This window comes from Schistocerca cancellata, chromosome 10, assembly GCF_023864275.1.
Source record: "Schistocerca cancellata isolate TAMUIC-IGC-003103 chromosome 10, iqSchCanc2.1, whole genome shotgun sequence".
In the NCBI taxonomy this organism is placed as follows: Eukaryota; Metazoa; Arthropoda; class Insecta; order Orthoptera; family Acrididae; genus Schistocerca; species Schistocerca cancellata.
Window position 1 is genome coordinate 209,241,567 of NC_064635.1, and position 21,174 is coordinate 209,262,740.

A 21,174-nucleotide genomic window follows, 5' to 3' on the forward strand; every position below is an offset into this window, starting at 1 on the left:
AACAAATTACAAGTCCACATTGATGGAAGTCGTCTGTGACATCAAACATTGCCATGATTTTATTTTCTCTGGTAGCTTCTTTTATCAGCATTATATGTGCAAGAACTGAACTGTCAATATGAAGTTATTTAAAAATTATGTTTGTTTAGTTTAAACCAGGTTTTCACCAGAGCAAACAACCTAACACACACAAGCAAAAGAGTCTGGTGTGCCCAGAAGGCCTACTGGTCTTTCAACTACACGACACTGCAGCTACTTACATGTCCCTAACCTTCTCTAGTTACCTAATAGAAAAATGAAGACCTGCAGTTTCTTGTGGAATCTGAATCACATGTCTTTCGTGGCCACTACAATATCTGTGAGAAGTGAAGTCTCGGTTAATCGTGAAAAAGTTGTGGGTTGTGGTCTGAATGGGATTTGATCCCACACTCTCTGGGTCACAAAGCATGTGCTTTTCCACTAGACCATTTTTGTTTTAGAAAAAAAATAATATAACCATTAGACCTTACACACACAGTGGAAACCCTAGCTGTGTCATGTCTTGAGATGATGCTCGACATCGATAATTAGTGTTTTGTTTATAACTTTCCTCTCACTAACACTGGAAGCCAGGAAAAACGGCAGCCAACACACATGGACAATTTTGGATCAGTGCTAAGGAGAGATGGAGATGCAATTCCGTGTAAAGTGCAGGATCTCTATGCATGTCACACTTCAATACAAATTGAGACACTTAAATTCTTCCTTTCCTGTGCCATTTTGCATAATCCATCAAGAACAGTGTGCTCGCCAAATAATCCTTACTGAACAGCAAAGTTTTGCATTGTGGCTCTAAAAACACAGAGTTGTATTCTGTATGCTGAATATTAGCTCCAAACACTAAAAACTAATAACACAGCATTCATAGGCAATGTTCGCTACCTTGTGTTCTCCTCTGTTCCCTCTAGTATAAACGGTTCTACCCATATACAAGCAAATGGTAGAGAATTTTCTGCAAATGCTCATTCACACGCATTCGTTTCCATTTGTCCATTGTAAATCAGGCTTGCTGTGGTACTGCGAATGGCTGAAAGCAAGTGGTGCTTAAAATTGGTGTCTGGGAAATCCAGATAACTGCTCTACGCAGCACTGCATGAGTGATTCGCCGAGTTGCATGTTAGCTGGGCAGGGCTGTACAAACCGCTGTTATAAGCTGTTCTTCACATGGCAGAAATGTGTAACTTCAACATTTTTTACAAAATACTTCCAGTGCCTCTTCTCAGTTAAAATTTTGGCAATGCATTTCTTTCATTGTCTTCTTCCTGTGTAAAAAATTTCAGGGTAGGTTTCAACATGTCTTATTGGACCATTCCACTGTGAGATTGGTAAGGTGCATTTCCCACTTCAAATCCTAAAGAAAGTGTGTGCCTAAAAATTTCGTATAACTGACATTTGAGACATTTTTTTTCCTTCAACGATGGTTTTGCATGTTGCGAAAGTTAACTGCACAGTTTTTTTCAGAAATCAATGAGCCTGCTTACCTTGAATCACTGTGTTAAGCTGTGGATAATTGATTTTGCAGTTTGCTGTAGATTTTCCTCACTGTTTGAGTTAATCAGAATATTGGTGCCATCTTCAAAGAGTACTGTCATTCCATCAAGTATTTTATCAGCTAAGCCATTTACACATAGGAGGAATATGACAGGTTCTAGCACTATCCATTCTCAGCCTTCATTCTTGTTTTCTTGCTCATTATTGCAAAACACCCCATGAACCATGGACCTTCCCACTGGTGGGAAGGCTTGAGTGCCTTAGCGATACAGATAGCTGTACCGTTGGTGCAACCACAATGGAGGGGTATCTGTTGAGAGACCAGACAAAGGTGTCGTTCCTGAAGAGGGGCAGCAGCCTTTCAGTAATTGCAGGGGCAACAGTATGGATGATTGACTGATCTGGCCTTGTAACATTAACCAAAACAGCCTTGCTCTGCTGATAGTGCGAACAGCTGAAAGCAAGGGGAAACTACAGCTGAAATTTTTCCCAAGGGCACGCAGCTTTACTGTATGGTTAAATGATGATGGCTTCCTTTGGATAAAATATTCCAGAGGTAAAATAGTCCCCCATTTGGATCTCCAGCCGGGGACTAATCAGGACGTTGTTATCAGGACAAAGAAAACTGGCGTTCTACAGGTCGGAGCGTGGAATGTCAGATCTCTTAATCGGGCAGGTAGGTTAGAAAATTTAAAAGGGAAATGGATAGGTTAAAGTTAGATATAGTGGAAATTAGTGAAGTTCAGTGGCAGGAGGAACAAGACTTCTGGTCAGGCAAATACAGGGTTATAAACACAAAATCAAATAGGGGTAATGCAGGAGTAGGTTTAATAATGAATAAAAAAATAGGAATGTGGGTAAGCTACTACAAACAGAATAGTGAATGCATTATTGTGGCCAAGACAGACACAAAGCCCATGCCTACTACAGTAGTACAAGCTTATATGCCAACTAGCTCTGCAGATGATGAAGACATTGAAGAAATGTATGATGAGATAAAATATATTATTCAGATAGTGAAGGGAGACGAAAATTTAATAGTCATGGGTGACTAGAATTTGATAGAAGGAAAAGGAAGAGAAGGAAATGTAATAGGTGAATATGGAATTAGGGTAAGGAATGAAAGAGTAAGCCGCCTGGTAGAATTCCGCACAGAGCATAACTTAATCATAGCAAACACTTGGTTCACGAATCATAAAAGAAGGCTGTATACATGGAAGAGGCCTGGAGACACTGGAAGGTTTCAGATAGATTATATAATGGTAACACAGAGACTTAGGAACCTGGTTTTAAATTGTAAGACATTTCATAGGGGCAGATGTGGACTCGGACCACAACCTATTAGGTATGAATTGAAGATTAAAACTGAAGAAACTGCAAAACGGTGGGAATTAAAGGAGATGGGACTTGGATAAACTGCAAGAACCAGAGGTCATAGAGAGTTTGAGTCAGAATTAGGGAACAACTGACAAGAATAGAGGAAAGAAATAATGTAGAAGAATAATGAGTAGCTTTGAGAGATGAAATGTCTCAAAAATGAGATCGACAGGAAGTGCAAAATGGCTAAGCAGGGCTGGCTAGAGGACAAATGTTTGGATGTAGAGGCATATATCACTATGGGTAAGGTAGATACTGCCCACAGGAAAATTAAAGAGACCTTTGGGGAAAAAAAAAGAGAACCACTTGTTTGAATACCAAGAGCTCAGATGAAAACACAGTTCTAAGCAAAGAAGGAAAAGCAGAGAGGTCTATACAAGGGAGATGTACTTAAGGACAATATTATGGAAATGGAAGAGGGTGTAGATGAAGATGAAATGGGAAATATTATACTATGTGAGGAGTTTGATAGAGCACTGAAAGACCTAAGACGAAACAAGGCCCTAGGAGTAGACAACATTCCATTAGAAATACTGATAGCCTTGGGAGAACCAGCCCTGACAAAACTCTACCATCTAGTGGGCAAGATGTACGTATATTCAAGAAGAATATGATAACTCCAATCCCAAAAGAAAGCAGGTGTCAAGATATGTGAAAATTATTGAACTATCAGTTTAATAAGTCACAGAAGCATAATACCGACACAAATTTTTTACAGATGAATGGAGAAACTGGTAGAAGCTGACCTTGGGAAAGATCAGTTTGGATTGCATAGAAATGTTGGAACATGTGAGGCAGTATGGACCATATGACTTATCTTAGAAAACAGATTAAGGAAAGGCAAACCTACGTATATCTAGCATTTGTAGACTTAGATAAAGCTTTTGACAGTGTTGACTGGAATCCTCTCTCTCAAATTCTATAGGTGGCAGGGGTAAAATACAGGGAGCGAAAGGCTATTTACAATTTGTACAGAAACCAGACGGCAGTTATAAGAGTCAAGGGGCATGAAAGGGAAGCAGTGGTTGGGAAGGGAGTGAGACAGGGTTGTAGCCTCTCCCCGATGTTATTCAATCTGTGTATTGAGCAAGCAGTAAAGGAAACAAAAGAAAAATTCGGAGTAGGAATTAAAATCCATGGAGAAGAAATACAAACTTTGAGGTTTGCCAATGACACTGTGATTCTGTCACAGACAGTAAAGGACCTGGAAGAGCAGCTGAATGGAATGGACAGTGTCTTGAAAGGAGGATACAAGATGAACATCAATAAAAGCAAAACAAGGATAATTTAATGTAGTCGAATTAAATCGGGTGAAGCTGCGGGAATTAGATTAGGAAATGAGATGCTTAAAGTAGTAAATGATAACTGATGATGGTCGAAGTAGAGAGGATATAAAATGTAGACTGGCAATGGCAAGGAAAGCATTTGTGAAGAAGAAGAATTTGTTAACATCGAGTATAGATTTAAGTGGCAGGAAGTCGTTTCTGAAAGTAGTTGTATGGAGTGAAGCCATGTATGGAAGTGAAACATGGACAATAAATAGTTTGGACAAGAAGAGAATAGAAGCTTTTGAAATGTGGTGTTGCAAAAGAATGCTGAAGATTAGATGGGTGTATCACATAACTAATGAGGAGGTACTGAATAGAATTGGGGGGAAGGGAAATTTGTGGCACAACTTGACTAGAAGAAGGGGTCGGTGGGTAGGACACATTCAGAAACATCAAGGGATCACCAATTTACTATTTCAGGGCAGCGTGGAGCATATAAATTGTAGAGGTAGACCAACAGATGAATACACTAAGCAGATTCAGAAGAATGAAGGTTGCAGTAGGTACTGGGAGATGAAGCAGCTTGCACAGGATAGAGTAGCATGAAGAGCTGCATCAAACCAGTCTCTGGACAAAGACCACAACAACAACATATTGCAAAAACCAGATTTTTTTGTATTTCACTGTCTTTGTCTTTTATTTCAGTGATTTGTTGATAATGTGCATGTTTGGGGCACGGAATATCCACACAAGCTTCTGGAACACATTCATGATTCACCTAAAGTTAAAATCTTTTACGCCATGTCCTCTTCAAAAGTTAATGGACCATTTTTCTTTGTGGAGAAAACTGGACATAACACAGCATCGGCTTATTCCACAAAGACAGTGGAGACTTTATTTTGTAACAAGATGCTACTCCACCATACTTTCTTTCAGATATTCATGATTACTTCAATGCTGAAGTGTCACAGCACTGTATTGGAGACACATCCCATAGTGATTCTTCTCTTCTCCACTGTCCCCCATGGTGATGTGACATTAACTCCATGTGATTTCATCTTATGGGGTTATGTCAAAGATCATGTGTTTCTGCTTCCACTGCCTGTTAATTTGGAAAAGTTGCAAGGAAGGATAATTAATGCATTCACTGATATCGACTCTGATATGTTGGGATGTGTATGTTAAGAGTTCAACTGTCGTACTGACATTTTTCACCTCACTAATGGTGCCCATATTGAGCACCTGTAATGTGAATTAAAAACTTGGAGAGATACTCTGTCTACTGATGTGTGTCTAATTTCTGCATGTCTTGCAGTTTTCATGTAGTTATCTTCTCAAACCCCATAGGTAATTAGGAACAACCCTGTATTTTCAATTTCATGAGGCTAACATTCTGATTCCCCATTCTCCTTGAATCTCAGACCACAAATGCTTGAAAATAAGCAGATGGTACAAAACCTTTTTTGAGCAGTTCATATTCCAAATTTGAGAAAATCCAAGAAATTGTGGAAAAATAGAAGAAACTTATTGAAATTGTGGTGTCACCGCCAGACGCCACACTTGCTAGGTGGTAGCCTTTAAATCGGCCGCTGTCTGATAGTATACGTCGGACCCGCGTGTCGCCACTGTCAGACCGAGCGCCGCCACACGGCAGGTCTAGAGACACTTCCTAGCACTCGCCCCAGTTGTTCAACCGACTTTGCTAGCGATGGTTCACTGACAAAATATGCTCTCATTTGCCGAGACGATAGTTAGCATAGCCTTCAGCTACGTCATTTGCTAGGACCTAGCAAGGCACCATTATCAGTTGCTATTGATCTTGTGATTCATGTACCGTCAGACCGACGCTCATCATTAATGGATTAAAGTTAAGTATTCCACCAGCTATGTCCGTTTTTTCTAAAGTCTAATTTCCTTGTCCTGTTCCAGACCTCACGCCAACCTGCGTGAGCTAAAACGCATGCCTTTCGGCTTCCTCTATGAACACTGTGTTGGCTCTCCTGCCAACCCACAACATAAATAACCAGAGATAAACAAATGATGAACAAAGTAATAAAACAGCAACAATGAAGATAAAGAAGTATTTGTGGGTCCAGAAAAAGGAAGCTGGAGTGGGGACAAGACATTTTAGTCTAATCCATGAAATGAAGAAAAAGGCAAACACTACATAAGATGGATTAATCACAGCATTTAAGTACCTTCTCTTCACATAAGGTTATCTGAAGTTTCTCCTCACGATTCTGTGTTTGTTTCAGGTTTAAAGACAAGGCTGAATTCTCCTTCTCCTTGGATTCCACTTCTGCTTTCATATCTTTCAGATCTTGTTCCATGCGGTCTCGGATTCTCTGTTGCTTGCTCGCTTCTGACACATGGCCCTGTACATGAAGAAAAGAAACAGGTTTTGAAAAAATAATTTTGATCAATTTAAAGAAAATTATTTAAAACTCAATCATTATTGCACAATGTTTCTATGCTAGTGTCTTCCATACACAAGTTTTGCAAGCAGATATTGGCAAGAAACAATATTTGAAGGGTACTGGGAAATATAATGGTAACCCACATTAGGTGAGTGGAGATATTCAACTGGAAAAGTTTAAAAAAATATTTCATACATAAGATATTAATATTTTATTATTTGTACTACAAACTTTGAGTTAATAATGTTCAGAATGCTATCTTTTCCTAGCTGTGGCAAACATATTATGTGGCATACCATTGTTTTCCTGCAACAAACACAGGACAGCTGAAAATCCTCACATTTCATCTGCAGATGCATCTATATACTCATCCTCATTTGTAAATATCTTCTTGGTTTTTATTGCTTTGTAGAATTTGTGATAAATAGATGGTATCCAGTTCAGTACAGATATGAGGTCTTGTTTCTTCTTCGAGACAATTGGAACTGACCCAGAATACTTCTTTTGAAGACGTGTTCCTTCTAATGGTAGGGCAACCTCATCTGGGTTAACTCACCTTCTGTCAGTCTTCCCCATGAAATGTATTTGATACGAACAATATTCCTGGCGCATCTGCACTGAGAAGGAGCTCTACATCATCTCGCAATAACACCTTATGCCCTTCTATTGAGGTATTCTTTTGACTAAATGTAGGTCTCATGTCAGTGATGCATACAAAATCTTCTGACAACATAACATGGACACAAAATGGTCGTGTTTGGCCACACTTCAAGTTGTCCACACAGTCTTGAGGGGCACACACAAACTGCACATGTCGGCATACATACTGCTCCACAACAGCAAAATCTCTATCACTTGGCAACATGGAATATCCAGGAAGTGGGAAGTGGTGCTCAATGTTGGAAAATCTTCCTTTTGCTATAAGCAGCATCCAAACAAACACAATGTTCCAGTTTTTGTTTTGCCCAGAGCAGTTGTCTTAAATTGCAATCAAACTTATTCCCTCACATATTGTGATCAAAATACTACAGCAAGCAGCTGCCTATTTGCTCTCAACCCCTTGATGCTACCGTTTCATCCAAAAGAAAGAATGACCTGGTGACGAATTACAGGGATAAATGCTGAATCTTACAGAACATTGGACCTGTAGAGAGTTTAGGAGTGGGCAATGCCTGTTGTAGATCAGAAGTTATTAAATTGTTGTCTTTATCAAAAACTGCCTTCTCTGTTTGCAGTTTTATATTATCCTGACCTGCCTGGGCTTTTCTGAGATGTAACTCCTTCTGTATATTTATTTCTCTTCATCTTTCCAGGTCGTTTTTTCCTTCTATCAGTTGAATTTCATTTGGATCACCTGTTGGGGAAGTATCTGATATTGGCGGTTTGAATGAAATATTGTAATCTTGAATGAAAATGCGATGATACTTATCAAAACATACAGTCTTCACTTTGATATCAGGGTAGTATTCATCTTTATAATGGTTGTAGCAACTTTGTATGGAATATTCCATTGACACATAGAATTGTTCACCATTATCTTTTCTACTGTAGTGACTTTTGTATTTTGGAATACCTTCTATATGTTTTTTGACTAATTGCGCATCTTCCTCTGAATAGGCATGTGGTCTATTCTTGTGTTTGCCTCTTCTATCTTCTGGTGGAGTAGCAGCCACTGTTCACATTTTGGATTGCATGTTTTCTACTCTACCTCTGTTGTGTTGCAAACCATGTATGCTTAAAAATGCAACTTTACAGACATCAGTGCTTCTGTCATCTTTTATAACATTGTATCATACAGTGTTGTTACGCCTGCTAATTTCATTGCCTGTATATCTTCTTTTTATGGATTCCAGCTGCTTGGAACCAAACAAATAAGCATTTTGTCTATTGAAGTCCCCAGTGTTCCAGAATGGCTTGTTTATAATCTGTATAAGTTTCTCCCTGATCCATTCAAAACACTTTTTAGAATACCTTCTTTTGTAGTACATTCAAGTTCACTATTCCTTGTAAGTTTCTTCTGTTGTTGTTTGTTCACTAGGTTTTTTTTTTTTTTTTTCTTTTTCTCGATGTTTTCATTGCGACGTCTTTATTCTCAGGGTCAGTTCTGTTATGATTCTCTTCACTCCACTAAAAGAAAAAAATTGTATGGATAGTGTAATATTAAAAAGTGCTGTTAACCAATAAAATGGTAACCTCATCAATGTTATGATGAATAAAATGGTAACCCACAAATACAAGAATATTTCTTTTTGTAAACATCCCATGATTTACAGATGACAATGTAGTTGCAGTAAAAGATGTGTTAACTCTATCTTCGTATCAAGATCTTGTAAAAAAAGTTGAATATGGAAATAAAATACATAACCTAACTAGCTAGCATGAAGATAATGGTAACCAGCAAATAACAACATTATGTGGAAAACAAAACTTACTTGATTGCAGTAGAATTAATATAAATAGAATCTTCCATCTCCTCATTTAAATTGAAATCTGGATCATTAATGCCATCACCAAAACAGTCAGAATCACTGGAATCACCACATGTGGGTTCCCACAGAAACAAATCAACATTGTGCTGCCATCTGTCGTCGATAAGATGAACTTGTTACACCACCTAGCATAGATCAGGATTACCATTGTCTTACTGTACTCAGTATGAAAAATTCAAATTTGAGGGTTACCATTGTCTTTCCCCATACCCTCCATGTGTACTGCCTACAAAAGTAATGTAATGTTCAATGGAAACTACTTTATATCTCTAAAATGCACCTCCACTTCTTGAGTCAGCTCACTAATTCGTGCGTCAGCTGCAGACATTTCCTTTTCCAGCTCCGCTTGGTAATTCAGTGTGTTTGCCAATCTTTCCTTTATGACTGACAAATCGTTCAATAGCTTCTCTCTTTCTTTCATAAGACCTTCTTTACTCTTCGCAGCAGGACCAGACCTGCCACAATTCCATTCAGTTCAGTCGTTTGTTTGTTCCACAGAATGAGTCTGTACACAGTTTACACAATACATACAGTGGAGGCCAATGTTAGTACAATACAGTTATACACATTTTTAAACTAAATGAGCAATGAAAGGTTATCAGAAAATAACCTTCCCTAGTGTCATAAAAAGTTGACTGTAGACATTTAATGGTATTCACATATCAGCCGTTCAGCTACTTCTGAACATGCTCACCATCATACCACATCAGCGCAAAAGGTTTTGAGTCTGGATTACTAAAAATTAGAGAAAAGTTAAGATAGTGGTTTTAATACTTGAGGTGTTCTACTTAGTCTCCCCCATTTGAGCACTATGCACAGAACATTCACACAGAAGTGTGAAACAGTCAGGCAAGTTCTTCTTTAGGAAGTTGTTCAGCTCACTCGTCACATTTTTTGGAAAATAATTGTCTGTGGTTTGCATTTCAATCAACCTGAGGCTGGCACTCAGGTGTCGCTACCTTCTTCTTCTTCTAACCCCCCCACCCTCCCACCTGCCCTACTCTGGGAGACAGGGTGTGTGGGACAAACTTTGCACACACTTTTCTCTTTTTCCAAAACATTCTTGAGAATGTCTTGACCACGGGATTTAGAGGATGTTGTGACTTGTGACATATTGCAGCTGCACATCCACTACATAACACTGCCTACTCACAACAGCCTGGTCAAATGCATATCTCTTGTTTCTATTGTTTGCAGTTGTTAGTTCTAGCTGCCAACATAGTTATTGTGCTGATGTCTCTTGTACACCAGGAGTATCATTCCTCTCTCCTCTCTCAGGACTCTTTGGATGGACAATGTTTGTGAGATACTTCTCGTACCATGCTGTTGAGAACTATATAGATGTCTGTGAAAATCAAATTTATAGACAAACTACCAGTCCCAAAGCAACCGCCTCGCTGCAGTGGATACACCAGTTCCCATCAGATCACCGAAGTTAAGCGCTGTCGGGCGTGGTCGGTACTTGGATGGGTGACCATCCGGGCCACCGTGCACTGTTGCCATTTTTTGGGGTGCACTCAGCCTCGTGATGCCAATTGAGGAGCTACTCGACTGAATAGTAGCGGCTCCGGTCAAAGAAAACCATCGTAACGACCGGGAGAGCGGTGTGCTGACCACACGCCCCTCCTGTTGTTGTTGTTGTGGTCTTCAGTCCTGAGACTGGTTTGATGCAGCTCTCCATGCTACTCTATCTTGTGCAAGCTTCTTCATCTCCCAGTATCTACTGCAGCCTACATCCTTCTGAATCTGCTTAGTGTATTCATCTCTTGGTCTCCCTCTACGATTTTTACCCTCCACACTGCCCTCCAATGCTAAATTTATGATCCCTTGATGCCTCAAAACATGTCCTACCAACTGATCCCTTCTTCTAGTCAAGTTGTGCCACAAACTTCTCTTCTCCCCAATCCTATTCAATACCTCCTCATTAGTTACGTGATCTACCCACCTTATCTTCAGCATTCTTCTGTAGCACCACATTTTGAAAGCTTCTATTCTCTTCTTGTCCAAACTAGTTATCGTCCATGTTTCACTTCCATACATGGCTACACTCCACACAAATACTTTCAGAAACAACTTCCCGACACTTAAATCTATACTCGATGTTAACAAATTCCTCTTCTTGAGAAACGCTTTCCTTGCCATTGCCAGTCTACATTTTATATCCTCTCTACTTCGACCATCATCGGTTATTTTACTCCCTAAATAGCAAAACTCCTTTACTACTTTAAGCATGTCATTTCCTAATCTAATTCCCGCAGCTTCACCTGATTTAATTCGACTACATTAAATTATCCTTGTTTTGCTTTTATTGATGTTCGTCTTATATCCTCCTTTCAAGACACTGTCCATTCCATTCAGCTGCTCTTCCAGGTCCTTTACTGTCTCTAACAGAATCACAATGTCATTGGCAAACCTCAAAGTTTGTATTTCTTCTCCATGGATTTTAATTCCTACTCCGAATTTTTCTTTTGTTTCCTTTACTTCTTGCTCAATACACAGATTGAATAACATCGGGGAGAGGCTACAACCCTGTCTCACTCCTTTCCCAACCACTGCTTCCCTTTCATGCCCCTCGACTCCTATAACTGACATCTGGTTTCTGTACAAACTGTAAATAGCCTTTCGCTCCCTGTATTTTACCCCTACCACCTTCAGAATTTGAAAGAGAGTATTCCAGTTAACATTGTCAAAAGCTTTCTCTAAGTCTACGCCCCTCCTATTCACATCCTTATCTGGGGATGACAAGGCGGTCGGATGGTCCCAATGGGCCACTTGTGGCCTGAAGACGGAGTGCTTTTTACCAGTCCCAAAGATCTGAATTGCCTTTTAACCAAGTCTCAACATCCTACACTTCATATGAAAAAACAATGTACTCATTTCCTGTTATGGAATATTAATTAATATTTAAGATTATATTTATTATTAATGCTAATTAACAAAATTTCCACATATAGGCCAGTGGAAATACTGTCTTTCTAAAGTTTGTAATTAATGTGGAACTGAACAGATATTAAATGCACCACACACACACACACACACACACACACACAATTATGACCTATTCCAACACTTCATGGTTCTCATTATCATCATTTCCATTATGCATATTCTGTGGCTTGAGGTTCAGATAAAACTACCAATACACATGCAATTACAATGCATTACAACTATGCACATGATGCACACATTAAATTACAATGTGTATCCTACATAACAACTGAGCAGTGCAGAGCAGCAAAATTATACTTTGTGCTGTGGGCCCATGTGAAAATGAATATCGTCAGAGAAATCTGACAGACAGCTGTGTGGGGCTACAGATGTAGATAAAGCTGGTTCACCCTAAGTTCAACACATGTCAGGAGCATCAATACATGCTAAAATCTCAATCGATGGCAGTGTCGCTTCAGGCCCTTATGGGTCTCAGTGCTTCAGTTTATATATTACTGTGACTCTTAAGTCTGCCACCTGGGATGGAAAACAGTATGAGTCTGTAGCTCTTCACCACTGTAAAACACTGAGAAGACTGAATTTTCTTCAGGTGCATGGAAATATAGAAATAAATGGGAGTGTGACAAACAATACAAAATGTATATTCAAACATTTTAAATGCAACTACTGCAGAAAATGGGTCAATAGGTTGTTCTCTAAGCATTATCACAAATCACAAAATTTTATCTCTTCCAAGTAGCCTACAAAACGGAACACTTCACTGTCCGATAATAATGGTGAGCACTTTTGCTAGCAGTTCCAGAAGAAACCATGAATACAGATGTCATTGTTAATGCAAGTTGGTGTTATGATCATCTGCCACCATCAGTTAGAGGATGCTAAACCAAAAATGACAGTTATTTGTAGATTAGTTTGGATTTGGTAAACATTTCACTAAGTTATGCTACGTGTTTTCCAGTAAGATGGAAAAAGTGCAGTACCATTTGGCATTTAGGTTTTGATTCAGGATGAAAAAACATACAAGGAGATAAAAGTGAAATTGTATGCTATTTATTGACACTCCTCCACCGGTGATAACAGGAAAGCAGAGTATGTCCTAGATGAAAGTGGTCTCACATACATAATACATACTTTCATTCATAGAAAAACATCATTTTATTTAAAATCATACTTTTAAATACAGGGTGTTCCACTCAAACCTCCCTGATTTCAAGGACCCAGAAGAGAAAAACCACAGTAGATAAGACAATGAAAAATGCACCACATTGTAGAGCATCTCAAACAATTTATATTCCCCAATTTATATTCCCATGTCAGAAGTGCCAAGTATCGTCACCAGAGTGCAGCATAGTCACATGGAGTGAAAATGGCGACTCCACAGCAGCGCTCGCAAGCAGTATTGTGGTTTCCAGAAACAAATTCGCCGATTACTGTGCAAAGAAATTATTGTCGTGTGTATGAATGTGATCCACCTGATGTGAAAACAATTAAGGAATGGTATAGGAAGTTTCTGGCAACAGGAAGTGTTCTGAAACATTCTGACATTGCTCGTTATGGTGTTTCAGAAGAGACAGTGAAGGACATCAGACAAACGTTTCTCAGAAGCCCACGTAAGTTAATTCATCAAGTATCTAGGCAACTCGATGTACCCCAATCAACATTGCATCGTGTAGTTCACAAACGTCTTCGTATGTGTGCTTAAGAAGCACAAATTCTGCTATATCTGACGCCAAACGACAAACCATGCCAACAACAATTTACTGCGGATATGCTGCAGCATATTGATATGGATGCCAGCTTTCTGGAAAGATGTTTATTCACAGATGAGGCAACCTTTCACCTATCAGGAAGGGTTAATGGGCATAATGTTCGGATTTGGGATTCACAAAATCCGCATGTTGTCATTGAATGTGTTCATGATAGCCCTAAACTAAATGTCTGGTGCAGGCTAATGCATGACAGGATTGTTGGACCATTTTTCTTTGTGGAACAAACAGTGAACGGGTCAGTGTATCTGGACATGTTGGAGCAGTTTGTGTACCCTCAGATACAAGACTTGCAACCCAACATCATTTTTCAACAAGGTGGAACTCAGTCACATTGGTCAATGGCTGTTCGCAAGTTCCTGGATAGGAAATTTCCTAATCGTTGGATCGGAGGACCCATTGCCTGGCCACCATGTTCACCCGACACATTAAGTTGTTTGATTTCTTCATGTGGGGATCAGTGAAGGACAGAGTGTATACTACCAAAGTGGATGATATTCCTAAGTTGCAACATAGTATCACTAATGCGACTGCAACAATAAACAGAGGAAATGTTACAAATAACTTGCCAAGAAATTGAATATAGATTCGATATTCTTCGTGCTACAAATGGTTCACATGTAGAGGTGTATTGACGACAAATAAATAAATTTTTTGAGACGCTCTACAATGTGGTGCATATCTCATTGTCGTATCTACTGTGGTTTTCTTTCCTGGGTCTTTGAAATTAGGAAGATTTGAGTGGGACAGGCTGTATTACAATTAATTTAAAAATTACACCTTATGTTGAAAATGGTCACCCTGCATCCCTCCACGTTTTTTTCTCCTTGAGTTGGCCTATCGTTTTTGGGCTTCTTTCCTACACTTTTCCAGTTAAATATCCCCAAAGATAATAAATCACAAGGTGTAGTCAAGAAAATGAGATGGACACAAACCTTTGCTTTTTGTGTGTTCCTCTGTGGAGGCTTCGCAGATATGAAAGATTAAAGCAATGTTGGCCAAATACCTCTATCTTGCAGGAAGAAGCAGCACAGCCTTTCATGTTCCTTTAACTGAAGGTATTTAATTGGGTAGATAAAAAATGTACTCACCAACCGGCAGCAGAACACACACGTAAAAAACTGTTGTGACTGGCAAGCATTCCGAGCCGTGGCTCCTTCTTCAGGCAGAAGGGTTGAAGGAGAAGAAAGAAGGGTCAGGAAAAGGACATTACCCAGTTATTGTCTGAGAACTATTTATTTCAGTCACAGCTGCTGTATTTTCTTCTGTATAGAAATGTTTCAGTAATTTTTAATGTTTTTATTTGTATAAATTATTTCATATTATGTTCAAGCCACTGTAAACAAAATGTTAATAGCTACTTGAATTTCATGCAGTCAAAAGTTCAGCTTCTAAAGCTCAGCATTCTTGGAAACAATAAATTGTAATACAGTGGGAAAAAAACTGTAGGTATAAGCTCTTGAACAATTAAAGACAAACAAGATATTTAAATGGTTAAAAGTGTATTAAATTGATAACTGACTACTAGAAAATCTGCACCAAAACTGCAGTTATTTTGTTACAATGAGGAATTTGATCCCCAATGTAAGGGTTTTTGGTGGACCTGTAGCTGTTCACATGACTGGAAAGGTGAAACCAAGAATTGTCACTCATAAAATACAGTGGAGGGTAACATTCACCATTGACAGTTTTTTAAGCAACACTTGTCCTCCTTTTCTTAATCAGCTGCAAGTAATGCCTAAACATATGATATGTGGTATGATTTCATGTGTGAGGGCTTAAAAGTCATTCCACAATTAACACTTGTCCGTTGAAAAAGCCACCCGACAGATTTTTTCGGGCTACCAGTAATTTTCCGCAAAATGTTTGCAACTGCTTCAAGAGTTTGAATTGATAGCTTAGGTTAGGCTTTGATTAGAGGCATTGCCATTGGACCACCATTATGTTATCAACTTCTAAACACTATATTTTTCAGGAAAACTGGAGTTTGGGAATCGTTCATGACATATTTCACAAGTCTTATGACAAATTTATTTTAGCCACGAGATCTCTGAGATCAGACTGCCTTTGTTTCTCAGCTTTACATATTTGCTTAAGATGTCTAGGTCAGGAGAAACCCTAACTTCTAATCTAGACATCTTAAGCCAATACTTCCATAAATGGAGGTTACAGTCTAATACAAATAAAACAGATGTTGCAAGTTTTCATCAGTCCAGCAAATCACCACGCAGAGCTTTTGAAGTTTATTTTGAAGGATACAAACTTCATCATGAGATGCATCCAAAATACTTAGAGATTACCTTAGACAGAACAGTTTCTTTTAAGGAGCACTTGACACCTAAATCTGCTAAGCTCCGAAGAAGAAATAACATTCTTCATAAGTTCTGCTTCAATAGTTGGGGATTGTCAGCACTGTTTGAATACTGGCACTCGAACTGGTCTACTTGACAGCAGAGAACTGTGCGTCTGTCTGACTCAACAGTCCATATGTAGAGAGGTCAATGTACTACTTAATGAATCATGCACATTGTTAAGAGGAGCAATACAATCCACTCACATATACTGGTTACCTATCTTGAGTCCCTCCTGATACCAGCCGGGAGAATGCACTACTACATAAATACCATGAGACTCTTGATAACACCTAGCTAGAAAATTGAGTGATGAGCTCTCTGTGGTGTGATAAAATTCAGATCAAGACATCCCAATCTACGATTTTGCTGAGGATGAATTCAGTGCCACTGATGAGTGCAAATGCTTCTGGCAACAAAACAGCCCTCCATAATGCATGAAACTGCTCTGCATCCAGGAGAAATGCCTGGATTTGAATAGCTCTGGACAATATGCACTACTATGAACTGTACCCAAATGGGCAACACAGATATGCAGATGTAGAGAGGGAGTCAGGTCATCCTAGCCACCTGGTTGATAAACAGTTGCTGGAAGGTATGATTTTTATTATGCAGGAAGGAGCTCCACCCCACATTGCTACACATCTGAAAGATCTCTGACATGCTCAGCCTTCTAGGTACCCAGACCTCCATCTGTTACCAGTTGTGGGGTTACCAAGTCTACTGTGATTATGTGACCTCACTAGGGTTGCTAAGAAAACAACATTCGACAGCAATTTCTTACCATAACTACTGACAAGTTGCACAGTGCTATTCACAGAATTGTCCCTCGACTACACATACTGCTGATTAATGATGGCCGACATGTTGAGCATTTGTTATAAGGAATATAGTCTTTGCTAAAGATCACTTGTTATGGTCATTGTTGCTTTTGTATCATATGAAGCACCATATGTTGGTCATTTTTCTGGTTTCAATAAAACCCCATGGCATCTTAAGCATGCGAGTCAATTTTTATCTCTCTACCTACATTATTCTGTGAAGTATCATTTCCTCACTAATTCTGTGGTGGGTGGGGGAGGGAGGCTCCTAGTTTCTTATCAATTCTCTTAATTTTCAGCATCCTTCCATAATATTACATCTGAAACATTTTGACTCCTTTTCCAGTTTTCAAATACGAAAGTAGTTTGGAAAGTAAGTTCCGTTTCGATTTTTCTCCACGGCACTGCTACGATTGCAGTTCTGCTGGAGCGCAATACAAGCAGAATGAAATGACACATTTTGAGCTCGCTCTGGGTTGTGTGTCATTCTTAGTGATATTTTGTAATGGCATCGTCGGTCTAAAATCCCACTGCGTGTGAACCAAGTTCTACGAAGCATTTTCTGAATTCTAAGAATGTTAAACCAAGTGACATTCATCAACAAACCTGTTACAGAGGATGAAACTTAGATTACTTATGAGACCCGTGAAATGAAACAGCAATCGATGGAATGGAGGCACACTTCGTCCCCGTGAAAGATTAAACCCAAGCAACTCTTGACACCATGAAAAGGAATGTTCACCGTGTTTTGGGACAGACAAGGCATTTGACTGACCAATTTTTTACCATGACGTGAAACAATCAATAAGGATATTTATCGGGAGATGCTTAAGAAATTGCACTGCACAATATGGAACAAGTGCAAAGGAACTATCTCAAAAGATGTGGGTTTCATTGACAACAACGCCCGACCATACACTGAGAATGTGACTAAGTAACTACTCCAGAGCTTTGGCTGGGACATTTTTGGCCATCCTCCATTCAGTTAACACCTCTCTTCTAGCAATTTTCATTTCTTTCAGCATCTTCAGTCGTTCCTTGGTGATAAGTGCTTCAACAGTGATGACGAGATAAAAGAACACATTAGAGCACATGGTTGATAACACAGGTGTCAACATTCTATGATGAAGGAATATATAAATGTATACTACACTATGAGAAATGCCTGGAAAATTATGGGGGTTATATTGAAAAGTAGTGTAGATGTTATAGATTTCCATGAAATGATTTGCTTTCTTTATTTGTATTCAATTCCTTTTTTATTACCAAATGGAAAAAACTTTTCGAACCACCCTCGTATTCCAATATTTACATCCTTGCAGTACTGAGCTCCAGGTGCGTATTCTTCTCAGATCACAGCCTTTGTTTGATATTGTAAGATTTCTTTCAGTGAGGAATGTCCACTTCTTCCATGTTATATTGAAGCAGTACTGAAGCTGCTCATACCTTTAGTTCATTGTTAATTGTGGTGCTATGTGGTTGTGCTAGCATACAGATATGACAGTTCAATTAACATCTGAACAGGGCACAAAAAATTGAATTGCAAAATAACATGAAGCATCCACATCAGGAACAGACAAGCAATCTACAATTTCAGCATGAATAATTTTATTAGTGCCTCATGGCACAGTTCACACGTTTATAAGAAGGGTAGTGGTAGTGACCCACAAAACTATGTTGTCCAATCTTGTAGACTATTCTGAGCTCAAACAATAATCTTGAACAGCATGACCTCCTCAATGCCAACCAGCATGGAGCCCAAAAACATTGATCATGTGAAACCCAACTCACACTTTTCTCGCATGACATACTAAAAGCTTTGGATCAAGACAGTCAGGTAGGTGCAGTACGTCTTGATTTCCAAAAAGCATTTCACTCAGTACCACACCTACATTTATTGTCAAAAGTATGATAATATGGGGTATCAAGTGACATTTATGGCTTGATTGAGGACTTTTTGGTAGGGAGGACAAGATATATTATCTTGGACAGAGAGATGTAGAAGTAACTTTGGATGTGGGAGGTGTGATGGGACCCTTTCTGTTCATATCGTATATTAATGACCTTGCACACAATATTAACAGTAACCTGAGACTTTTTGGTGATGATGCAGTTATCTATAATGAAGTACCATCTGAAAAAAGCTGCATAAATATTCAGTAAGATCTTCCTAAGATATCAAAGTGGTACAAAGATTAGCAACTTGCTTTAAACGTGCAAGTATGTTCAATTGTGCATTTTACAACACAAAAAAACCTAGTATCCAACGACTATAATACCAGTGAGTTACAGTTGGAATCAGCCAAATCATACAAAAACCTGGGTGTTACACTTTGTAGGCATATGAAATGGAATGATCATGTAGGCTCAGTCGTGAGTAAAGTAGGTGGTAGACTTCAGTTTGTTGGTAGAATACTGACAAAGTGCAATTAGTCTACAAAAGAGGTTGTTTACAAATCATTTGTGTGATCAATGCCCATTCTGTGGCTTAGTGAAGGGTAAAAAACCGAATGTCTAATGAGCAGCAATGGGAGTGAAACTCAAGGAGGGAAACTAAAAACTGAAGGGTTTGGTTTCCTCGGCAAAGAGCTTCAAATGACTGATGTCACCTCACTGACACTGATAAACTCAAGGACGCGATTGGCTGAGTGCGTGTCATCTGCTAAAAGGGAAGATATATCAGGCGACAGCTGTAAAAGGGCATGTATCGTATTAAAATAGGGGCACTGAAGTGAAAGTTGTCTCATCGTCCATGGGTGAGAGCTGTGGGGACAAAGAGGGGGAGGATCGCCACTTAAAAGACATCAATGGCTAAAAAGACAGTTTCCTATCCAGAGTCTAGTTAAAATTACCTCCTCCCAAAGACAAGGCTGAGAGGAAGAGGTCCAAGCATACGGAAGAGGTTTGACGTGCCGTCATTTATTATCGGGATGTGCAGACCAAAGTGTGTGCCTTAAAAGAGCAACGCGATGACATAAAATGCTCTGTAGATCAGGAAAGGGAACCACACAAACAGTGGGCCGAAGAAGAGAGACAGCAGCCTTGGCCGCTATATCAGCTGCCTCATTTCAGCGGATTCCAACATGCCCTGGGAGCTAGAGGAATGCCACAGAGCCGCCTCCCAAGTGGATCACGTGGAGGCAGTCCTGAATCCGGTGGACCAGATGATGGACAGGATAAAGAGCTCGAAGCTTAAGAAGAGAGCTGAGCGATTCCACGTGTATAATATACTGAATCCGCTTATGGTGATGGATGTATTGGACAGCCTGGAGAACAGCGTAAAGCTCCACAGGAAAAGCCGAACACTGGTTGGGAAGCCAAAATCTAACAGGAGTGTCACAAACATAGGCACTCCCAATACCATATGAGGTCTTTGATCCGTCAGTGTAAATAAATGTGGCACCCTCCATTTGTGCGCATAGAGGAGCAAATGCCTGACGATAAACTATAGTGGAGGAGGAGCGGGGAAGGGGGGGGGGGTGTACTATCCTTGTTGGGTGTTGGGAAGCTGGCAAAGGTCACGGAGAAGGCAGGTCCGGCGGTGAAGCCAAGAAAGTTTTTGAAAATTGGAAGGAAAGGGAATGTAGTAGTTGACAGAAGTGGACTACTGGTGGCAGTAGAGAGCAATGGCGGCCTGCGTGCCCTAAATCCAAGGAGGCATCAAAATCAGGGGCATGGGTCAGATGAACAGGCATGGAAGATAGATGACTACCGTAATGACTCAGAAGGATAGCTCGCCAATTGGACAGTGGAGGTTCTACAGTCTCAGTGTGAAGGCTCTCCATGGGGCTGGTGTGAAAAGCTCCAGACGCTATACACAATCCACGGTAGTGGACAGATGACGAAGAATAGATGGCCTTGCAGAGGACTAAACTATCTTTCCATAGTTCAATTTCGAGTGCAGTAAGGTGCGATATAGGTGGAGGAGGACCACTCTGTCCACTCCCCAGGAGGTACCACTCAGAACAAGGAGGGTGTTGAAGCATCGCAGACAGCTAGCCGAAAGATATGAAATGTGGGAAGACCAGCAGCAAAGAATTTGGTGATATCCCTGAATGGAAAATTGACAGGGCCTAGATGTATGTAAGGCAGGTAAAACTCTGTATGATGCCAAAAATTTACACAGACGGTCTTACTGGGAGAAAATCAGAAGCCAGTTTCGATGCTCCACGAGTGGAGGCGATTGAGACAGCTTTGAAGACTTCG

General features: G+C 39.7%; 1 protein-coding gene across 1 annotated transcript in view; it reads right to left on the bottom strand.

The window, feature by feature from the left end:
• LOC126106273 (cilia- and flagella-associated protein 58-like) overlaps positions 1-21,174 on the bottom strand; it is a 282,413-nt gene that overhangs the window by 231,919 nt on the left and 29,320 nt on the right. Inside the window, exons 4-5 of the mRNA XM_049912496.1 lie at positions 9,362-9,536; positions 6,374-6,550 (exon numbers count right to left, since the gene is read on the bottom strand). Coding sequence (XP_049768453.1) covers positions 6,374-6,550; positions 9,362-9,536 — 352 coding nt within the window. The remainder of the gene's footprint in view (positions 1-6,373; positions 6,551-9,361; positions 9,537-21,174) is intronic.